Source organism: Eurypyga helias, unplaced genomic scaffold, assembly GCF_000690775.1.
Source record: "Eurypyga helias isolate BGI_N326 unplaced genomic scaffold, ASM69077v1 scaffold6856, whole genome shotgun sequence".
Classification (NCBI taxonomy): domain Eukaryota; kingdom Metazoa; phylum Chordata; class Aves; order Eurypygiformes; family Eurypygidae; genus Eurypyga; species Eurypyga helias.
Genome location: NW_010254626.1, coordinates 55,413 through 78,643, shown reverse-complemented (window position 1 = coordinate 78,643; position 23,231 = coordinate 55,413). Strand labels below are relative to the sequence as shown.

The following is a 23,231-nucleotide window of genomic DNA, read 5'->3' as shown; positions in this document are numbered from 1 at the left end:
ACGAAAAAAAAGTCTTTGATAGGCTTTCTGTGTTCTAGTAAAAATAGCTGGCAGCTGCAATCTGTGAGACCAGAAGTGGCTTTTGTGCTGCCTGCGATGCCCCACCGCAAATTGTCTCTCAAAGGCAGACGCTCGTATTTATCTGGCAGGGGGAGCTAGTGCCTGCCTGAGACAGAAATAACCTCCCATTGGGACACACACAGAGCTCGTAGATTTTTTGCCTGGACCCTGCAGAAGAGGAAGATCCTTGAGGCAAGTTAGGTAGTTTGATTTTTGCAGAATTCAACGTTATCTGAAGTTGGAGGGGGGGAGAGAGAGAAGGAGAGAGAATTAGTGGAGAGCTCTTGGTTTTCTTAAAGAAGCTTCCTTTGGACATCTTGGCTGCTACGAAACCTGGGCAGGCAAGTGAATTAAGATGGGAGAGTCTGATACAAAGCCAGGTGATCTGTCTTTACCTCGAGCCACCTAAGACCTCTGGTTTGTTTCTGCTGACCTACCCACCGTGTTTCTATGGCTTGCAGCTTCCTGGGGCACCCCCGCGTCTGGGTTACCCCAACCCGCGGTACCCCACTGCTGAGGTGGGGAGCGTGTACGCTTCATGTGCACACGATGACACCCCTTCTCCACCAGGACTTCTGGCACTGTGATCCCACTGCCAGTGACGCTTGCAGGCTCACAGCAGTGACTTTCATGTATATTTTATGTATATGTGTAACACTTTTACGTACATGAAAAATAACCTGAGTGCTGTAACAGGCCTGGATTTCTCCTTATAAAACAGAACATAAAAGTGAACATGTGGCAGCTACAGGGGACTGCTCTAACATCACCGAGAAGAGCACAGTAAGATAACCTGCACACCAGAATATTACAGGACAACTGACAGCATTTGCTCTTATCTTGCAGTTACATTAAGAGTCTCCAGATTTAGTATCCAACCATCTAATCTGAGACAGGTCAATATATGCATTTTAAAAGAAACCTAGTCTTAAAAACATTAAGGCAATGCTTGCAGTAGTGAAATGCCTTGGATTTCAATTATAGTATATTAGGTAGGGTGGGGTTTTTTAGTATTTTTGAGAGGTTTTTTGTTAACACCAGTGGTCTGGGTTTGGAATGTCTTAAAATGCAAAAGTTTAGAAATAATAGGAATTGCAATCAAAATCCCATTCTACTTATTACACCTGACACTAAAACCTCAGCTTATGTTGGAGCCCTATTGCTGGAAATTTGTGTTCAACGGGAAGCTCTTCCTGCCAAGGCCCTCAGTGGGTTCCCCAGAGGGAGCTCCTCAACCACATCTTTTGGTGTCTTCCATCATTGTGGTCAGAGAAGGGGATGAGAACCATGTGCTCGTGTATTTTTGAGACACAGAAGAGGCTTAACTAACATCTATTTTACTTTTGTTCTGTGTTACCTGTTTTAGTTATTCTCTCTTCCTCTTTGGAAGTTTCCCCAGTGCAACAACCCATGTTTCCTAATGTTCCCTTTCTTTTCAAAATGAAAACATCCACTACAAAAGCTTTTCAGATCAATAACGGTGAATTAAGCTCTTCTTATAGAAAAATGTATGATAAAAGATTTAATTATGTTGGCCAAGTAAATCTTGCTTTAAAGTGACAAGGAAACAAAGAATTTAGGAGCACTGTGTATTTTACAGCCGCATAAATCTGCTTGAACAACAGATGCTATTATCCAAGCACTTTAAAAATAATGAATCCGCCTTTGCCACAGAGTGAGGCTCGTTTGCAAAAGTTGTGTTCAATCACTGCTAGCAGAAACTACGCTGGGAAGGTCTGCTTCACCAGTGCCTTCACACCAGTGTTTCAACCGGAGGGGCTCAGTGACTCAGAAGGCTGCAAATCTGCAGGGGATCTGTGGCTTGCCTTGGTTTTGTTGCGGCGCTTGACACCCTTTGCTTACCTCTCCATCTTTGGATTCCAGCCTGAGCTCTGTCCTGCACGTGGCTTTCAAGCTGCCGGCCTCGGCGTTGATCTCGATGCCTTTTGGAGCCTCCATCACCAGCGCGCGAGTAGGCGACTCCAGTCTGCAACAGAAAGGGGAGTTAGGGAGTGTGCTGGGTGCAATCCTGACACTTCATCTCAGGCTGTTGTCTTGCACAGCCGGACTGCCCGCTGCACAGCACCTGAGGTCCTGCTGACATTCAGATCCACGCCTGGTGTCGTCAGTGGAAAGAATTCAAGCACAGCGTGGTAAAACACATCGCAAACCCAATCTGCTAACGTTTCACATCAACCTTGCTATGCTGTAAAGGCTGGGACAAGATCCAAGGTTCTAGAGCCTCCCCTATGTGAACTTGCTCATACACAAGACATGAGGGTTGGAAGCGTTTTAGGCAATAGGGAAATAAATGCAAAAAAAAGGCTGAAGACCCCAAAATTCCTGGTCTCCGCTCCTATGCTCAGATGCTACTGCTCACAGCCAGGCCCGCTGTGCAGTGCTTTGAGCCCTCCCACCCGTGGGTACACCACACAGGGATCTGACAGTCCTGTTACAGCACCGGCTAAGATGACCAAAGCTTTTCGTTCAGGCAATTCGGGTTAATGCTGTAAGATGTAGAAGCACAAGGTTCAGTCTTCTTTGCTGATTACCCATTCATAGGTCTTGTGTTAAACGCGTCTCTTCTTTATATTACAGTGCCTTTCTGTATTGAAAATGATAATAAAACCCAATTCTCCTGCTTTGGGAATACCCTCTTAGTTGATTTTATTTACTGCACCATCACTAAATCTAGACGATGATCTCCCCAGGTGAAGCAGGCAGGGGGACTGGAAGAGTCGACTGCTTTGGGCAGGCAGCACGGACAAAACCGAAGCACGAGGGCAGCACACCACCCCCAAGCTTGCTTGGGCAGCTTTTAGAATTTGCTTGCATTACTGCAGTGGCACTTCAGCTGTTTCTCTACTCTTCATATATAATCATTTCTGCAAGTAAGTGCATTCTTAAATGGACTCCTGCTGGTACTGAGACAACACTACGGGAGACTGAAGGAATTCAGCTGTATTTATTGCAGCCAACAGGTCAATAAAGCAAAGGCACAGTTGCCTCTGTGTGGCACTTTTTCAAGTTACGACTTGCCCTCTTGTTGGTGTCCTCATATTGCTGCTATTCAAACACCTTTCCCTCAAGACCCCACACTCGTCTGTAATTTCCTGGCTGACTCAACTCAATCTAAATTTCAGGGAAGAAGTGAGGCACACGCAGCCCACGGAGCGAGCATGGGCTCATGGTCAGCAGCCTCTGCACAATCCCTCTGAGCTGCTTTTTGTTTGCTCTCTGCAGGGAAGCTACATCTTACATAAACTTTCTTCTGATTCCTCCACTGGTATCACCCCTTGGCTGGTTCCTGTACGAGGAACGTAAGGTTAAGACTGCTGCTACTCACTTTTTTCTCCCTGACTGAATTGCAGATTGCATGGAGGAGAAAAGGCTTGCAGAGAATGATTGACATTAAATAGTTCTACCTGGGATATGATTCCCTCTGACCTTCCAATTGCAATAACTGCCTTTCCAATATGTGTTAGAATTTCTTTATGGTAAAAATAGCCACAGCACACAGCCTTAAGGCTCTGGCACATGCACTCTGGTGGCTTTCATTATGACGGCTTAACGCACTGTCTGCCCCACATTTTCCCAGGAGATTTCTGCCCAGGGATACTGCACGCTCTCATCCGTGGTAGTGCAGCTCACAAGCTGGTATCTACCCTGAAAAATGAAGGATGCTCTGCTTGCACTAAGCCCCCAGGATATAAGCTGCACTGGCTGGGTTGCAGGTACATATTCCCTCTTGCTGCCTCTGCTCCAGAGGCAGGATCCTGCAGAGGAGAAACAGAGAGCTGAGGCCAGTAGCATCTTAAATCCCTGGAGCTAAATTCACCAGAGGATGTGTCCAAAACCCAAGACAGCTGAGCTAATTTAGGGATAAAATAATTCCTGAGAAACATGGCCAGGTGACTCTTCAGCTCTCCAACATCTTAGTGACTCCTTAATTTCTTTGATGTCTTGGCTGTCTCAATGTATTTGTTCATTGTTCATCTTGTAGCTCTTCTGCCACCGAGAAAAAAAAGTCTAGTAAGTGCAAAACAGCGTTCAGACACCAAAGTGCAAATGCACTCCTTTGCAGCAGCAGCTCTCAGTTCCTGCTCTGTGCGGAGCAGCCTCCCAGTCCCACACCAGTGCTTTACTGGGGAGTGCAGAGAGCTGGGCAATCAGCGAATGTCTTCCCATGGCGGGGAAGGATCAAGAGGGACCTTCTCCTTGCGTATCTTCCCCTGTGCACACAGGTCCCCAAAACATCAGACCGAGTTGAATTCATGCTTTGAACAAGCTACCAAGTACCTGGCAGTCTGTTAGATAACACTTTAAAGCAGTTTTATTCTCTTTTCATGTCTAACCAAGTGACCGCGTTGTTCTCCCTCCTCCACCCAGTGAAAACCTACAGGCAGGATAAGAGCCTCTTACAGCACTGATGAAACACCACACACTTAACACATCCCCATCCCTACAGAGCTTCTTGCCTCACAGAAATGACCCCCCCCAGCACCTCCTGCTAGTCCATGGTGTAAGGTGGGGAAGCACACAATGCCGGGCTGTGCTGCTGCTCCCTGCAGCCCCACGTGTGGTTTTTACTGTTAGCTGAGCTGACCCCCCCCCCCAAATCACTAGCTCAGACAGCTGCAAACTTGATGACATGATGAATTAACTAAACCCCATCATTTTAATATTAAAAATATGATTTTGCATCCCGGTGTTCTTTTATTTTAGAACCTTAAAAGTATGGAAATGAGTGCAGGAACTGTAAGAGCAAAGTGCAGCCCTTGCAGTGAGGAGAAACTCAGCTTACAGGCCGCATGGATTTGTACTTGTGCCACGGGTTTGGGGTCTGGCTCCTCTCTCTCTCCTACACATTCGATAAGGGTGTAACTCCATCTGCTTTCACGGGACTTTTGTCCCTATTTATGCTACTGTAAACGAAGACAGAAAGGTCTTAATAAAATTTACCTTGGCATTTGAGGGGCATAAGGTTGTAAGGGATTTAATTTGATTATTTTCTGTTATCCTGTATGAATCCCAGAGACACCTGTCTTTAAACCAGGAGCTGAAAAATCTATGTAAAGGCAGAGAAGGCAGTTGAGGAGTTTATGCTCTAGGGGGGTTGAGTAATGTTTACCGAATACTTTGATTTGAAGCAAGTGTTTAAGAGACACTCTGCTTTTAAACCTAATTCTGTCTTCCAGAGCAGAACCAATTTGGAAACTAATAATGAAAGAAAATGATTTAGCGATGAACAGGTAATTTGTTCAGAATCAACATTTGTTTTCCAGTGTGATACTCCGGAGCTTTCAGTAGGATTCACATCTCCTGGTTAGGCGTAAGCCTGTACTTACAGCAGAAGGCTGGAAAGGCGGCTGCATGAATATAGATTGTTTCATTATTTGCTCCTGCTCTTGAATTTTCCATCCTAGCAATTGGCACATAAGCCCTTTTTATTGACCATGGGTGATGCTTATTTTTGCTCCAGTATTTCCAGGACTGGATTCTGACCTCTCCCACAGAGCTGTGCAAGGAGGGCAGATTCACTGCTTGCTGAAGTCAGGAGCGAGACAAGCTCCCACTGCCATAAAATTGTTTCTGTCCCATCTACAGTCTCCTATTAGGTGGATCAAGAGAGTGTGTCCCATCTGAGTGACTATCCACAACATGGGAACCTCTCCCACAGATCCCTGGGTGTCATGTAAGCCCAAAATTTTAGAAGACAAGACACAAGTGACAGGATTTGCAGAACTATCAAAGTGCCCAGGTTCCACTTATTACAACGGGGGTTAGGTACTTTTGAAAATCCCATTGAGCACCTAAATGCCATAACAAATCTGACCCTTAATCTCAGTTCTTAGTTCTGCAACAGAGGTAATAGCCCTTCCCAAGTCCACAGGGCAAATGAAAAGATAAATATATTAGTGGTTGTGAAGCGGTCACACACTGTAACAACTGAGGGCAGGGAGGTACCACAGCCAAAGGTAGATGTCTGGCAGATGGATAACTGATCTTTCCAAAGCTGCAATATTAGGCTCTTACCTTCATCAAAAATACGGTTAGCCTTGTTCCTCCCACTGCACGCACTCAGCCTGCACAGCAATGTGTGAGATGATGTGTGCAGGGGAAGCCTTTCTCCAGCTCACCGTGCTTAATGAACAGTGTTAGATGTGCCTCTTAAGCTCTTCTACTCAAACCTATCCTCGAAGCATCTCACATTTTAAAGAGAGGTGATGGCTTGTTTGCACCTCGCAGTGAACCCCTCTCCTGCTACGGCTGGAAATTCTGTGTTCCCGGGCATAGAATCACAGAATGGTTTGGGTTGGAAGGGACCTTAAAGATCATCTAGTTCCAACCCCCCTGCCATGGGCAGGGACACCTTCCACTAGACCAGGTTGCTCAAAGCCTCATCCAGCCTGGCCTTGGACACTTCCAGGGATGGGGCATCCACAGCTTCTCTGGGCAACCTGCGCCAGTGCCTCCCCACCCTCTGGGAAGAATTTCTTCCTGACATCTAATCTAAGCCTCCCTGATTTCAATTTGTACCCATTACCCCTTGTCCTGTCCCTACAGGCTCTTGTAACAAGTCCTCTCCCAGCACCCTTGTAGGACCTTCCGATACTGGAAAGCTGCAATGAGGTCTCCTCTCTCTCTCTCTCGCATCAGCAAGAGAGTAAACTTCTCAGTGCCCCCCCCGCTTTGCTTTGAAAACTCCCGCACCGCTTTGCAGGAGGTCGGCATGGGAGTCTGTAGCGCGGCTCCCGTGAAAGTCACTCTCTTGGAAAGATCATTGCTTACCCAGATTTCTAGTTGTCATTTCCTTCATCATAAACTGTCAAATTAATCACTCCAGCAGCACGGATTAGACACTCTTGTCCCTCTCCTCTCCTCACCCTCTCCAGGATAATGCATCGTTTTCCTTACTACTACCAACAGCCTTTCCAACGTGGGAAGAAGGGACGTTACAGATGCAAACACAGTACCAGCAGCAGCTAGGGGCTGCGGATGTGCTTCCAACACAACAGACGTGATTTCCTTAAAAAATTAAAGTTTCATGCTAATGGTTCAGGGACAAAAATACTCACCTGGGTCCAGCATTGATGCAGACTGGATGGGGCAAATACAGGCTGAATCCCTGGAGCTCTTCAGCCCATGGAAAAGGACAGGGAGGGAACTGATGCCACCTGCACCTCGGCAGGGAAGGGCGGGTACCAAGGCGGGCACAGGAGAGGAATGATTGATCCTCAACATGTGAAAGGAGTTAAGGTGAGCTGGGCACCTGTTGCTGCTGTTTTAAAATGTTTTCTGCAGGGAATGGGCCCAAGTTTCAGAATTTCTTGTCCCCACCAGGGGATTTTTTCTGTGTTGGGCACAAACTTTGCTTGCAGTACGGAAATGGAAAGAGAAGTTTACTCTCGGGGGGTGAGGAGCATATGATGCAGCAGTGTGGTAACACGAGCTCATTTAATTTTGCTTAGAAACCTCTGGACTGAGCATAGAGCCTGTATTACTGCAGCTGCAGCCCATTATTTCTAATGACTCTAATTATTTCTTATGGTATCCATCTGACCAGCTCTAAGATTTCACATTGAGCATAAAATTAGCCAGTGTTACTCTGTGCCTGCTTACATCTCATACAGTTGGTAAATTATGCTAGCAAGTAAACGTAGAGCTCCATCAATTTGCCAGTAATGAACCAGTATCTCAGGTTGAAATTTGTTTTCAGTTTTAACTCCCTTGTTTTGATGAAATCGATGGGATCAGCCACTCACAGTGACTTATCCTTCTGACTCCATTATGTGTGTGTTATCTGATATATATCTATTCATAGAAGAAAACACACCACTTTTCACCCTATTATCTGGAAGTTAATTAGCTTTTACTGAATTGCAAAGAAGCCATACTTAGTTTCTATTTCTAGAATGCTTTTAAACTTTTTTTTAACTTCTCTTACCTTTGCTTGTACCTGAACAGAAGTAGTTTGGGAGAAGGAAGAATGGGTTGGATCTGGATTCACCTGGTGAAAACCCCACTAACCATAGTTCAAGCAAAGTCTTCTCATCTCCCAGACAGCAAAAGGCTGAGCTACTCTGAGCTGTACCTTCGTCACTAGATTCCCTTCCTACTGGAAGGTACTGCCATTTCATGAGAATAAAATATACTAAAATATGGCAACAACAGTGAACCTAATACAAAACAGGAAAGAGCAAAAAAGGGACCTGGTCTTGATACATCAGAGTTTAAAATCAAAAGGGGAAAATGCAGAATGTCTTTTTCCAAGACACCATGATTCTGGCAAAGTACAACGTACGTGGCACAGTTCAAAAGCAGAGGTACCCTGAGAGCCTATAGAAGAGATCATCACTAATAAGAAAATATGCATCCTGGTTATTTATTGCCTCGCATTGACATAAATCTTGTTTTCAATTACATTTTAATGAAGCACACCAATTACTGTTTGAACGGGGACATCTGATTACAGTCTCAGTCAACAGAAATAAATCTTTCTTATGGAAGGTTTCCAGGTTATTTTTTTATAAGCATTAATTACAGAAGTAAACAAGGATATGTCGTTATCATGTTATCCAACTGTAAATCTTGCCTACCACTGTAAATACTGTTTAGTTGGAGAGCTTGTATCACCATACAGTTTCCAGTGTTTATGCTGCAAATCTACTAAGTGACAATTCCAGTGCAGCCATATTCTGAAACAGATTTTTATGGCTGCTGGGCCAAAGCCTCATATAATTCCTAATATGATCTAGTGGACAATGAATGAAGATTCTTTCAACTATCATCCACAAACCATGGTTAATTCCTAAGGAAAATCCAGTTAAATATGTTAGACACGTAACAGGAGCAGACGTCTAATGGTGCTTTATTAGAAATTGCAGTGTTCTAATTGAGCCAAAGATAAGTCTGGTTCAAATGGCAAGGGGTGCAACAACTTTGCTTCTCTGTATTTGGCCAACACAGATGCTAAAAGAGATTTTGTACAAAGCTGAGTCAAGAGAAAGAAAAAGGAATTGCGAAAATACTATGAAATACCAATGCACTTCAAGCTACCCAGAAGCTTTAATATTTCCTTGGATAGGGAACCTACTGAAGATGCTGCATGAATAGTGCTGCCTGGACCCTGCCAGTGCTGCAGTCCCTGACGATGAATGAAGGAGCGAGAGTGTGTCTGTGTTCCTGGGCACCGCGTGCTTGCTCCATCCTCCCCTCCGGGTGCACTGCCGCTATCAGGTCCTGACCATTTCTCCCTGCTTCAACTCTGCTTAATTCAATCTCAAACTAATGCCTTAAATCTCATTTTACAAGTTTCCTTTTCTCTCTCTTTTTTTTAACAGAACTCCTACAGCCACAATACAAAAAGAAGTGCTTAATCACAAGAAGTGTAATAAATCTGCTCCTGGTTTTGCTGACTTCAGCTTAGAACCAAACGAACCAGTTCATATATTTTTCACCTCGTTTCAGCTGCAGGTACTGTGTTCAGTGAACTTTTCTTAAACAGAGTCCATGCTAAAACAATACTCTTCTGACCACAGAACGGAACTATCTTAATACCTCTTCAGAGACTACAGCTCCACGAGGAGGGCTAACTGAGTCACAGGGATGGTTTGAAACCATTACCAAGCAGGTCAAAGCCAGCACTGGGAAGATGCTCAGGTAATTTTCAGAGGATTTGACATAGGTCTAGACAAATGAGGAATGCGAGGAGTTTGTAGGTACGGCACTGGCTTGCAGCACTAGGCACGTGAGAACCAGCTTTCATTTTCCTCTGAGAAAAGTGAGTTTTCCTCAGCAAGAGGAAAAGGTGGAGCATGCAGGTCCTCCCAGCACGCTGCAAATCTCCTGGTGTAGTCTTCCAGTACACTCTGCACTAGCTGAGGCTTATTCAGAGCACTAAAAACCCAGTAAAACTAGAAAAACATGGACAAATCAAAATACAACTGTAAATTCTTTGTGATTGCCCACCATGCTACAGCATGGGAATTGATGAAGGAGATGTAATTATGCAAAGTTGTCCTAAATGTTTTAGAGTTTTGGGTGGGGTTTTTTTGACTTTTAAAGTAATCTCTGTAATGGTTTACACGAAGCCAACTATAGTGTGTAGAAGACAAAAGCAGAGATCAAACAGAAGATATGAAATTAATCTAGGGAGAAAAATGTACTGTGTAGTACTATTGAGATCTAGTTTCATTATAAACTGGAGAAGTGGTGTAGGGTAGAGACTGACAAAGAGAAAAGTATAAGATTAATGTTTAACAAAGTGGAGGTATGGATGAGAAAATTAAAATCATAATAATTAAAAAATATTGTTGCTTATAAATCAAGGAAGGAAATTATCATAGAAATTGGGAGATAGTCGAAAATGATGTCTGGTAAATACAGATGTGGCTTAAGGAGATGATGTGTTTAAGTGGCCAGGGATGGGATTCGGGGCTGTGAAATGAATTATTCCTATTTTAAGTGCAGAGATGACTGCAACTTCACTCTCCTTACCTGGTGGGTTGTGAGCAGACTGGTCCTGCTCCGAATCCCTACTGTGCCTGACAGACCCGAGCAGAGAGCTGTCTGCAGGATTACCTCTGTCCTGCCGTGCTCAGTCTTTTAGCCTCAGACATCCAGAGTCATTAATCTGCCACGTGGTGGGAAACCTCCACGGAACTGGGCCTGGCTGCAGCCAGAAGGTGCTGAGTGGCCAGGGGCCGCATCCTGAGCAGGCACAGTGCCACCCTGCAGCGGGTGGCAGAAAGGCTGTCGGCTGAGAGCACGGGCATGATGAGTCAAACGAAGGCAGTCGTAGCTGGGACTGGGATGATTCAGCCCATAGAGTATAGCCCTGTAAATGAGCCTAATCTCTGCCAGGAACCAGCCATACGAGACACGATGAACTACAGAAGCAGAGAGTCAGGTCTGGCTGGAGGAATATCACCGGACAGATGTCCCCTCTCCTGGCATGATCAGAAGTGGGACAGTAAATGACATTATCACAGAGCCGCCTCAGCTCTAACTAAGCCATAGCGCAGCTACCGACACCACGAGCTGGAACCTAAAAACCTGTAATTATTTTATTACAAAAAACCTCATCAACAAGTGTCTCTCGTCACAAGTTTCGCAGTCTGGATAAAAACCAGCCCAGGAATGGTATGGCAGTTCTACGTGGCTGTGCATGCTGACCACAGGGCTTGGAGCTGCAGCATGGCCATGCCTCCGCTCCCGCTGACCACAGCTTCTCTGCGCTCCCAGCACGGCCAAGTACCAGACTGGGCAGTGGGATATGCCTGACCTACTACCTGAACCACCTTTTTTTTGGCTTGTGTGACACAGCTTGTTACATAACTTACTGCAATAAGATAAACCAAATCGAAACAAAATAAAATCCTCTGCCTGTTGGGTGCATTAATGAGCACACTCATTTCACACATGGAGAAAAATAATTACTTTTTATGTTACCATAATTGCCTAAACCACAAATGCCTTTTTCAGAAACAAAGGTTGAGCTGGTGTAAGTTTCTAATTGCAGGTTGAAAGCTTCTAATTAAAAGGAATAAATTGGAAGAAACCCTTTCAACCAGAATTACAGAAGAGGCTGCTTAGACTGGGTATTATCTTGACATACTGTCACCAAGCCAGGAAGGAGAAAAGGAAATAGAATCAAGCACTGCAGCTCTTCACCAGGGCCACTGACACCCCTCGCAAGCTAATGTCTAACAAAGTGCTGCCGTCAGGAACACGGAGGAGATGAACACGTCACAAAGTAGGTCTCTGGGGCCACTGAATTTCATAGCAACCCTGAGCCGTTGGAGCAGGGAGAGGGCCAGCTATGTTGTAACCTGGAGATAACCGCTGAGGCTCACATGAGCTTTTTCCTGAAGTTTATACTGGCTTCTGGATGGTGGCCGAAGGAGCAAAGCCACCTCAGTTGGCCTGAAATTATAAAAGCCGATGGAACGATGATGCATGACTCAGTTAAAACTCACTAGAATATTTGTTAACACAGACATTATACAGTGCTCTGCTTTGGTGACTTTCATGTGCAGTCAGTGGTTGACCACTGGGTCAATTGGGTGAACTCTCCACTACTTTCATGGTTTGCTCTTCTGCTCTGCTTTGCAAGAAGGCGGCATGATGCAAATTTTTTATCTTTTTCTTCTGTTTTTCAGGGTGTGAAATAATCCTGCTGAGCAGACCAGCATGTCGTCACTGACAGAGAAATCACTGTCTTGTGATAACCCAACGTACTCAAATGAGAGGGTTAGTGGCAGGGGTGCAGTGCTATGCAAATATTGCAGTCATTATCATCAGTACTTCACCTGCAGTCTTCTACATCACAACTGCTTTACAAAGAGGAAAGTGTTGATCTAGATTTCCATTTTAAAATTCTGTTTGAAGTCTATCTGTCATGGGATTTTTACTTGCCGTTTGGTCAGACATAAAGGGAAAGGGTCAGGGAGATTAAAATCTCACGTGGCTAGCGCAGTGCTTTCTGCAGTGATGGTGTACTTTTTCTCTTCTCCAATGATTTATTCTGTTCCTTCTAAAAAGATTGGACTTAATAGTAAATCACTTACAATGAGAAATATAGAGGTAACAAAACTAAAAAGGATTTGAAATGGCAGAATAAAAAACCTGCTGGAAAAAAGGGTGTGTCTGTATGCATCACATACTTGGTGGTGGTACCCTTTGGAAACATGTACACACTTGGCTAAGTGGATTTGAAGAGCTTATTTAGCATGACAAATTGGCTACAACCTGATGGCTATTTCTGAAAACCCATTTATAGACCTGCAGACACTCATACTCCTGTGGCATATCCATTCATTGTACAGTCAATTTATAATGATTCCACCAAATTAAATCTTTATTAACAAACTTATTGACTCTGGCTCTGACTTTTTGTCCCCCTTTTAATTAACTGCAGTAATGAGACAAGCAACATCTTCCAAAATAACAATTGACCAAACATTTTGTTTAAAACCTGCAGTTTATTTCAAGCAGCCTCAAAAAGACTGAATTGTTATTTGCTAAATGTCAATTTTCACACTCTGTTGAACCTTTTCTGAAGCTTGCCAACCACAAATCCATAGCCGTTTCCCCCCTCTGATCAGAGCCATATAGACCATATAACAGGTTTTCAGTTACTTTTCATTTTTATGCAGAAGATGCACTATTTGCTGTCCCCAGTATACTTCACCAAATGGTAAAATTGTAAATGCATAAATTGTAAATCTAAATGGATGAGTATGCCAAAGTTGTGGCCTCTTTCACTGTCAGAATTTACAGCAGCAATACAGCTGTATGTCTGCATGTGTAAGGCCACAGAAATGACCGAAATTCCTCAAATCCAGCCCATTATTATGCAACAAGAGCACACCATCGAATTTTCAAATGTGCTGGGCTCCTGCTCAGTTAGGGAGGTGTTTCACCCTCCAGACCACTTCACAGCCCTGCTCCCTCATTAGAGGCACAATTCCTAGTCCCAGCTGCAATTCCCTGTCCTGCTGCCTGGCAGACACATAGCAGCCTCACTCAATCACAAGTGCACACTCACTTCCTTGTACAAGCAACTGTGACCATGCACAGAGATGTAGGACTTGGCTCCAGTCAGAAGAAATACCTTTTACAGGGTCAAACTCACTGGCAATCAAGAAATTTGACCTAACTTTTCCCACACTTATCACTACTTGCTAACTAGGATAGCAAAGAGAGATGACAAAAGATGCTGTCTAGGCCAGGATACTACCACTGAACAGATCGATGACCAGTGACTAGCCTGATTTCTGGCCTGGAACCTGCCTGGAAGTCAGTTGCTCGTTCCTGTATCACACCTAGTTGAACTGAAACCTGCCTTTTAACGAGACAGCCAATTTCTAGTGAGCATCCACTGATGTAAGATTCCTCTGCATCCCTCCTTTCCAGCACTGCTTCCTAACCTATTTCGACAGTTTGGAAAATTTTCCTGTGTACAACTTAGAGTGTGCTAGAGAATACAGGTAAGTGAAAAATGAGCATACCTTCTCTGGAGGAACGGCAGGAGAAAGCCAAGGAATGGTCATGAGTGCTGAGGACAGAGACTGAGAGAGTGGCCCAGAGCTCTTCCATGTGAATGGCTGCCTTGGCACCAAGGAATTTGGCAGGGCAACAGGAGGGATAGGGAGTATTTGAAGAAGTTAGTCTTAAAGTTCTTTGATAGTCTAGAACTGAAAATCTTAAAACTATTTGAGATTTCCAACTGACTTCTTGCTTTCAAATATGCAAAGGAAAATAGGTTGGGAAATGGTGCAGAGAAGAAAATAAAGGGATTGTGTGGGTGGGTGGAGGGAGGAATGGAGCAGAGAGAGAGAGATCAGGAAACAAGAGAGGAAAAAAACCCCAATTTGCTGAAAAAGGCAGTATAGAGATGTCTCCAAAGGGACTACTTTAATTCTGGGAAGAGGATGTTTTGCAGATTCTTAGCATCAATTTATCTTCAGCTAAAAATGAAACTGTTTTCTGTTTATCTTTTGCAGGTAATCACTCCTGAGTAAAACATGCATTTTAAGGTAAGGTTTAGCAATCCTTCACGAGAGATACTAGATGATGTTTTTCTTAACTAAAAGAGAGACTGAGCCTGGTGGTGGCAATTCACTGTGTGCCAGATGACGACCATATTGGCACGAACCCACCTCTATGTAGGGCAGCAACATTCCTGTCCTGCTCCACCTGGAACTGGCGGGAACGGGGAGCTATGAAGCACGGCTGCTCACAGGGGCTTGTCTCAAGAATCCATGATCCCTCCTCGTGGCTCTGGTTATGCTAGTCGATGTGTGCCACCGTGCTATTGCTGACATGCTGTAGGTAGCTGACCTTGTTTGTTTTAAGGTCAGAAACCTGTTCTCTGGTTCCTTGGGTCAACAGCAGCAAAAGGAGAAAATGTTCAACATTTCTGGACTTCATGAGGGTCCTTCCATCATTCCTTGGGCAAGTCTGCATTTTGACTGTAATAACCTCCCTTATATGACTTTTCAGCAGAGAACAGAAACAATTACAGCTGCTAATGGAGGAGATCAAATGGAGGTGAAATTAAATAGATTCAAAATAAATACAGGAACTAATGGCAGAAAACTTCCTATACCATTCAGTGGCATAACTACTTCCTACAACAGGTTCTTAACCAGAAATTTAATTTCATTTTACTCTATTTTATTTTGATTTTACAAACAGAGGCAGGAAGGTAGGAGGACTGGCTTTGTGGTTGAAGCATTGGAATTCAGTTTCTAGCCAGCCCCGTGATGAACTGCCACATCCAAGTGCATTCAGTGCTCCCTGGGTTTCCTGCAGTATAGCAGCGGTGGCGATGGTTTAGCAGAGCCCAGGAGGATAATTTTCCCCAACACAGCAAAACGATACCAGCAACTCTTTACCACTGATTTCTCCTAGTAGCCAGGCCAACTCATCTGAAAACTTTCTCATAGCAGACTGCTACCTCTGCTGCAGAGCATGGAATGACCCAGGTACAGAGAGGTAACCCCACTGACTACTCAGGTACTGCCTTTAAAAGAAGTCAATAGAGTTACCTTAGGAACATAGCATGGGAAAGGAAATTGGACCCTAAATACAACCTTAATTCTTCCTTAGCATGGCCAAATAAAATAGTAATAACGAAGAAACATTGCAAGAGAAAAAAACAATTGTGGTTATTTTACAGTCTTCAAAATCAACAAAAATCAAAGCTGCAAGGTGTATTTTTTTTCCCCAGAAAGCCTTGCTTCTTCTGAATTGCCTGAACCCTCACGGTATCTCTCAGCAGTCATGTTAACACTATATATCGACTGCTTGGTAGGTAGCAGGAGGAAAAATAAAGCAGGCAAGAATTTAAGTCTGTTTAGGTCCCTCCATGCATGTGGAATCTGGACAATTTTCTGATGGTGGTCACCACTGCTAAAACCTTCCCAGTGAAAATTACTACCGTGGTCTTCGTCTGTGTCAGTAACCAAAGCCATCACGGAACCAGGCAGGGCAGAAGTTATGCTTCTTCCCTTCTCTTTAAAATGCTGGTGTGTTTCTGTTCTTTGAAGCAAAAGGTATGAGCAATGTCTTCATTTCTACCACTGGAAGCTGCCACTCTTCCAGCGGTAGAAATTGGGCCAGGTTCCAAACGTCACCTGCTCCCCACAGAGCTCTCTACGTGCCAAGGCTGGCCCGCCACATCCCTGGCATGGGGAACACCGATACTCAGCATTCCCTGCAACACCCCTATGTCCCAGCAGCCAGTTCGGGAACAGTGAATCCAGCCCTCACTTTGTGGGCCCAAGGAAATGAGGACATTTGTCTCATATCCATGCACGACGCTGAGGAGCCACGTTCAACGCTGGACCTTCCAGTCCGAACCAGTACCATTACCCATTTGGTAAAGCTACCCACTGTCACTGCTGGGATAAAACACTGGAATGAGTCAGGATAACAGATGCCTTGTTTTGACACTGCATATCAAGCCTGCCATGTAGAGGTCAGAGAATCTACATATCTCTATCGGAGAAATACAGTAGAAAATATCCTTCAGAGACATTTCCTCAGTAGGGAGGAGGCACTTGTAGCTGGTTACCTCCTGTCCCCCTTTCCAAGATGGATACAGAATGTTCTCAACATTAATGACGTAGATTTTTCCAATTTTTCCTTTCGTTTCTCACGATCAGACTTCAAGCTTGCCCAGATACCAAAAAGAAACTTTCCAAGTTGGATCCAAACATTCCCCAAGACTTGGTTGCGATTTATGAAGGTGAAGAACCGACAACCCCCAATCACGGCCACACATCGACATGCCAGGGAAGTGTTTAATGCTGCGAGCCCCGGAGCCTCGAAATGGAAACTTCCGTGGGTTTTGAGCTGCTGTTCTAAAAAACTTTCTCATGTCCCTGCAACATCCCAGCATCCCAGTTTATTGCGGCAGTGAGTATTTGTTTTTCAAGGTAATTTAGATGTGGTGAGGCAATGGCCTGGGACTCAACCTGGGTTTCCTCCTGCCTCTGCCCCACCACACACCACCACGGAGGTAGTTTCAGCCTGCGGCGCCCCGTTTCCTTTTGTCTTGTTTGCCTGGGGCACAGTTAGGTGCAAGGACTCTCTCTCACTGTTTACACAGAATTATGCACAGTAAGAATTCTCTTAATCTATACCATTCAGGAACTAATCCTATGTAAGAAAATATTGGCCTGACATGGTCTGGTTACCCAAAGTCAATTAGCTGTGAATTGGAAAGGAACATATTTACAATAACAGGACCATTTAAAAAGATTGAGATTTGTAAAGATGTTTACATGCCTGCTGGTCTCATTTTAAAATTCTGGTGCTGCATCTTTCCGTGCCCATTGCATGTGAAGGAGGTAACTGTATCTTATCTTCACGTAGTATGTGCTGCTGGATCTCCTGGCCTAAACAATTTTCATTCTTATGTAACATGCCACATTAACACTCTTCATCCCCAGACTCAGTAAGACACGGACAATGGGATCATGAGTCTCATCACAGAGGTCTCTCAGCAGAAGGTGACTCTGGCTTAAGCAGGAGGGGAGAGGGAGGCAGCTGCCTTTTACAAAACTTGGAAATTGCAAAAGAATTACTTTCCTGTCCATCAGATATTAAGTTCAATGCAGTTCTTCCCTCCATCTTACTCCAGTGACTCCCAGAGTCCTCTTTTTTCCCTGTGTACTGCTGTAGAGCAAGCCACCAGGTATAAACAACATTCGTTACCCTGAAAATGAACATTTGCAATTTTTAGTTTATGGGTGATGACAGTAACAGAGTACCCAGCGCAAAATCCCTGAAACCACACAACCCCTCAAACCAGTATAAACATACAGAAGAGTTCAAACAACTCCATCCCAGCAGCATGTGTGGAAGACGGGGTAGGACCTGCCTTCCCGCAGGCTGCAGAGAGCCCAGCTCCTCCAGCGGGAATGCCTGCCCGGGCTGCCGGGCACGGCTGGGTCTGGCAGCGGGGATGTGGAGCCAAACCTGGGGCAGGTTTGACCCAGCAATGCGACCATGCTCCTAGCACGCTTCTGCGGGTGACAGTATACAGAGTAGCTTTATCTCCTCCAAAGGGTATCTTTTATACAGCAGTCACATCCTGACAGTCATGTTGCTTTAACTTCACTGTTCTAGTTACAGGTATAATGTGGGAGAGCTTAAGGAGATGTAACTGAACAGGCCTGTGTTAATTGTTCCCACTAGACCTGTGCTCTGTGACCTTGGACATCCACAGAGCCATAAATATGAGCTCTGATTGCTGTTCCCATAGTGACTGGCAGGAAGAACACACTGGAGGGTGGACTAGGACTGCTTCAAGCAGGCAAGCAGCAACGGGAAATGATTAAGTTCAGAAGCTCTGGGGACACTAATGTCACTGCAGGCCAGGCAACCTGCAAGATAAACATTGTTGGGCACTGTGAAAATGATTTTTCTATTTGCTTTCCACTGAGAGAGTGAACTAGGCTACACTACAGGCACTAGGCTTGGCAAATGTGACCGTGAGCTCTTCTGAGGCAAGTTTACCACTCCTTCTGCTGCTGGAGATATCAAAGTGACTCACGGGGCCTGTCACGTTTGTGCTGTGCACACTTACTCCCGAGGAACAGCAACACCAACCCCTGAGCTCAGTTAGCCCTGCAGAGCAGGCAAAGCTCACTTCTACCTGGAGACACGCACCATGTGGGAGGCTAAAGCATCCCATGCAAAGCTGCCAGGTACCTCGACTGTCCCTCTCCAGTGCCAAAGCCAGTGTGGTTACTTCTATAGTGCTCTGCATTGTGCACCGAGGGCTGTCACAGGGTTTGGTGTGGAAATGGGAGACCTTTAGCATCCCACTCCAAAGGGTAAGGACCTGGTGGATGCATCTGAGGAGAGGAATGCAGCTTGTCCTGCGACTGTGACATCCAGCTCTCACTGTGCTCTGTGCTGTGAATGCAGAAATTGAATTCAAAAAGCTCTGAACTCTCCTATTTCAATGTAAGAAATGGTAGGGCTCACAAAAAAAAGTAGACACATGCTGGTGGCCTGAGTATATACAAAAGCACCTCAGGAATATTTATCTTCGCAGAGTGCACAGCAGGAAAAGCTGAGCTGTGCTAATGGCAAAGCTGCCAGAGCATTTCTGAGTGACGTGCCCAACAGCATGGTGTGGTGTGCTCGCCGGCTGCCCGTCCACACCCAGCTTCATTAACTCCCCAGCAGCCAGGGCCTTACACGTCACAGAATAACGGAATTTACACCTGGGCAAATCAAGCATCGCCCATAGATCACTCAAAGCTATAACCCTCGAAAACACAACAGCCTCAGCATCTCCATGAGTTTATTAAGGTTTGGAATGGAAAACAGCTGCTCTATTTATCTGATAAATCAGTAATTATTCAGATGGAAAGTATGAATCTACCTGTCTATACACTTTGTACAGTACCCAAAGTCTCTGATTCACATATATTAAACTCTTCAGACTTTGGTGTTGTGGTAACTTTAATCCCCAAAGAAAACAGATAAGCCAATAAAAGAAGTAGTACTAGGAATCACTTTTCCCTTACTACATACAGCATTTTTACATATATGCATAGGTGTGTGAAAAACCATGGTAATTCTGACATGTTCTGAAGGTTTACATGGTCCTTTATGAGAAGCAGCTTAGAGGCACCCCACAGGGAAGCACTGTGCTGTTCTCATGCAATAACTGCCCATCCCAGTCTCCTCTCTCTGTCTCGAGCCTTTCGCTGAAAGCAGATTCCATCTTTTTTCAATGAGTTTGCAAACTCTGCACATTCGTATAGTGGCCACAAGCACTTAAAGCATCAGCTATTTTTTGTCTAAGTTTGGTTCCTCTTTTTTTTTTTTTTAAACAAAGTAGAAAATAGCAGAATTGTACACTGTTTTTTTTTAAAATGACCAGCTCATGACCCCCTGATATTTACACAGTATGGACGATCATACTCTGAGAAATCAAGCATTATAAAAAATGAATCTCTCAAATCAGGTGCTCAAATTTCTTAAGTTACTTTTGCAAATACTGACTAATAATTATTGACTGCTCTGATTCACTGTTAATCTCTCTTTCAGAAAGTGCACTTCTTGAACTGTAGAAAATGACATTTTTAAGAAGAATTTTGCGTTTTTCTGACCATAGCAAACCATATGGAGAGTGGGTGACGGGTCCTGATGGATAACACATATACTAACAGCTTCCCACAACATATCTCTTAAAAGAATGAAACTCTGCAGAAGTGGCCTGGATAGCTCCATAAATCAATGTCACACTGTTAATTCCTGACAGCTACTAAAAATTAAGGGATGGTCAATTTTAAGGATTGGTCCTAAAATACTCCTGTAATCATTCTTTCAATCTCTGCTTGGAGAGCAAGAGAACCATTATATGCAAGTATTTAGTGGCTCTGTTGAAATTTCAGCCTAGCTTTTGGAAGCTAGTAAGTAAAAGGGCATCCAAAGTGGTCTCTTCTGTTGATACAATTTTTTTCCTGGAAATTAAAACCTAAGGAAGCATCTACTTTGATGTGGAATAGTTCAGTCACACTGATAGGTTAGCCAGTGCTGTAACCAACCATAGCCTGGACTAGGCCAGTCAGTCGTTGAGGAAATGGTATGCAATTTGTATCACTCAAAAACAGAACTGGCATCCAGCTGAAGGAAAGATTCCTCAAAGAGATGATGATGAAACCAGCCTTCACTTTAGTATCACACAGACGTTTTGACATACTGTGTGAGTCAGAGAAACACTTTTACTGTGTATCTGAGCCCGTCTGCCTGCAGAACTCCCATTGCATTGACTCTGATCCCACCTTTCAAATCACATCAGTTCACAAGGTATGATGCAACATCATTGAAAATGTACATCTATTTATTAGAGGTTACAGCATAAAATATGCAGGAACATTGAAATATATTTCAGACTGTGATGAAAGGCAGAGTGACTGAATATATGTCAGAGGTTTACGATGAACTCTAAAGTGTCTTCATTTCAGAGGCAGCATCCTTTTTTATAGGCATCCTTTATTGCTTGATTTATTCTTTCTACCTGTAACTAACCTCCAGACTCACAGATTTAGACTCCTGGTGTGATGTTGCTTGAATGCCATGCAACTCAGAGCTCTGCAAAATGTTCTGACAAAGTCATTGCTTGGTCCTCTCTCACTGTTCAGAACAATGCCAAGGGATGGAGAGACTAAATGATACCCCACTGCTCAACTGAGAACCCAGAAAATCAACTTATTTAAAGGGTGTTTTAGAGAATTTGTCACATGCTAAGCACGAAAGAGCAGGAAAGAACTAGGAGAGATTTAGTGTTCCATTTTCCACTCTCTTTAGCTGTATTGCCCTTGATGTTTTCAGTAAGACATTTTTTTCCCAAAGAATTAGGCATGAACTGATGGGGATGAGGAACTGAGCCTAAGTAAATGAAAAACTACTCTCTTCTTGATACATTCAGTTTGATCCCATATAACAAAACCTAAGCATTTATGGAAGTATGCACTTGTAAGACCACAGAGCTGAATTCAGAACCCATTTTTTTTCCAGATGTCCAGCTCATGCAGAAATGCATACAGTGTCTTTATAAAACCTCATGAACTTGAAGTGAAGTATACACATGTTGTGTAATGGCATCATTACCTGACAACTTCATATGGGAACTTTTTGAATAAAGTTAAAGCATATCCTACAGGATTTAGTGCATTAATACTAACACCAAAACCCACATCACTAAGCCTACATTACCAAAGTTTCTGTACTTCAAAAAGTATTGGTGAATTAAGTCAATGCCTGCAGTATGATATATAACCTAAAGCTTCGGATTTGGTGAGGAGCAGAAACACTCTGGCCAGACCTCTTGGCACCGTACGGCTGGGGCTGGCTTTTTGCGCTGTACTCCCAGCACAGCTACTTCTGCCCTGTGGGAACAAGAATGGATTATCTGGTACTGAGAGATTTGGAGGCTTTAGGTAGAAATGAAGAGCAATTACGAAAGACTTAATTTGTGTGGCTAAAAGGCTCTATCAGAAATGTCATTTGTAATTAAATGGAAGTGTATAGAATGGCTTGGGTTGGAAGGGACCTTAAAGACCATCCAGTTCCAACCCCCCTGCCATGGACAGGGCCCCCTTCCACTAGACCAGGTTGCTCCAAGCCTCATCCAGCCTGGCCTTGGACACTCCCAGGGATGGGGCATCCACAGCTTCTCTGGGCAACCTGTCCCAGTGCCTCACCACCCTCTGCGGGAAGAATTTCTTCCTTATAGCTAAATCTACCCTATTTCTCTTTAAAGCCATTACTCCTTGTCCCGTCACTACATGCCCTTTCTTGTAAGCCCCCTCCCGGTACTGGAAGGCTGCAATAAGGTCTCCCCGGAGCCTTCTCTTCTCCAGGCTGAACAAGCCCAACTCTCCCCATAGCTGAGGTGCTCCAGCGCTCAGAACTCCAGATGGGGTCTCACGAGAGCAGAGTAGAATCACCTAGCAGACATAGACAGCAGAGATGTATCAGTAATCCTGCTGGCATAAACAGAGTTTGCCTGGAATTACATCAGTAAAACAGACATTAGGGTGAAGTGGTCACTGGAACTACTATACATTTTTTCATGAATGAGCTTGTATGGGTCACCCCCCAGGTCCTTCTCCTCAGGGCTGCTCTTGATTAATTCTCTTCCCAGCCTGTACTTGTGCTTGGGACTGCCCCAACCCATGTGCAAGCCCTTGCACTTGGCCTGGCTGAACACCACTCGTCACTGGTCTCCACTTGGACATTGACCACAACTGTGTGAGTGCGACTATCCAGACAATTCCTTATCCACTGAGTGGTCCACCCGTCAAATCCATGTCTCTCTAATTTAGAGACAAGGATGTCATATGGGACAGTGCCAAATGCTTTGCACAACTCCACGCAGATGACGTCAGTTGCTCTTCCTCTATGCACCAACACTGTAACCCCATCGTACAAGGCCACCAAACTTGTCAGGCATGATTTGCCCTTAGTGAGGCCATGTTGGCTGTCAGCAATCACTTCCTTATTTTCCATGTTCCTTACCACAGTTTCCAGGATAACTTGCTCCATGATCTCGCTGGGCACAGAGGTGAGACTGACTGGTCTGTAGTTTCCCAGGTCTTCCTTTTTAAAATGGAGGTTTTCCAGTCAGCAGG

General features: G+C 44.4%; 1 protein-coding gene across 1 annotated transcript in view; it reads right to left on the bottom strand.

The window, feature by feature from the left end:
- Positions 1-4: 4 nt before the first annotated feature.
- Positions 5-23,231, bottom strand: part of SGCD (sarcoglycan, delta (35kDa dystrophin-associated glycoprotein)) — a gene marked incomplete at its 5' end in the record, with an annotated part of 74,866 nt that continues 51,639 nt past the window's right edge. Inside the window, 2 exons of the mRNA XM_010153057.1 lie at positions 5-292; positions 1,924-2,047. Of these exons, the coding sequence (XP_010151359.1) occupies positions 119-292; positions 1,924-2,047 (298 nt within the window). The remainder of the gene's footprint in view (positions 293-1,923; positions 2,048-23,231) is intronic.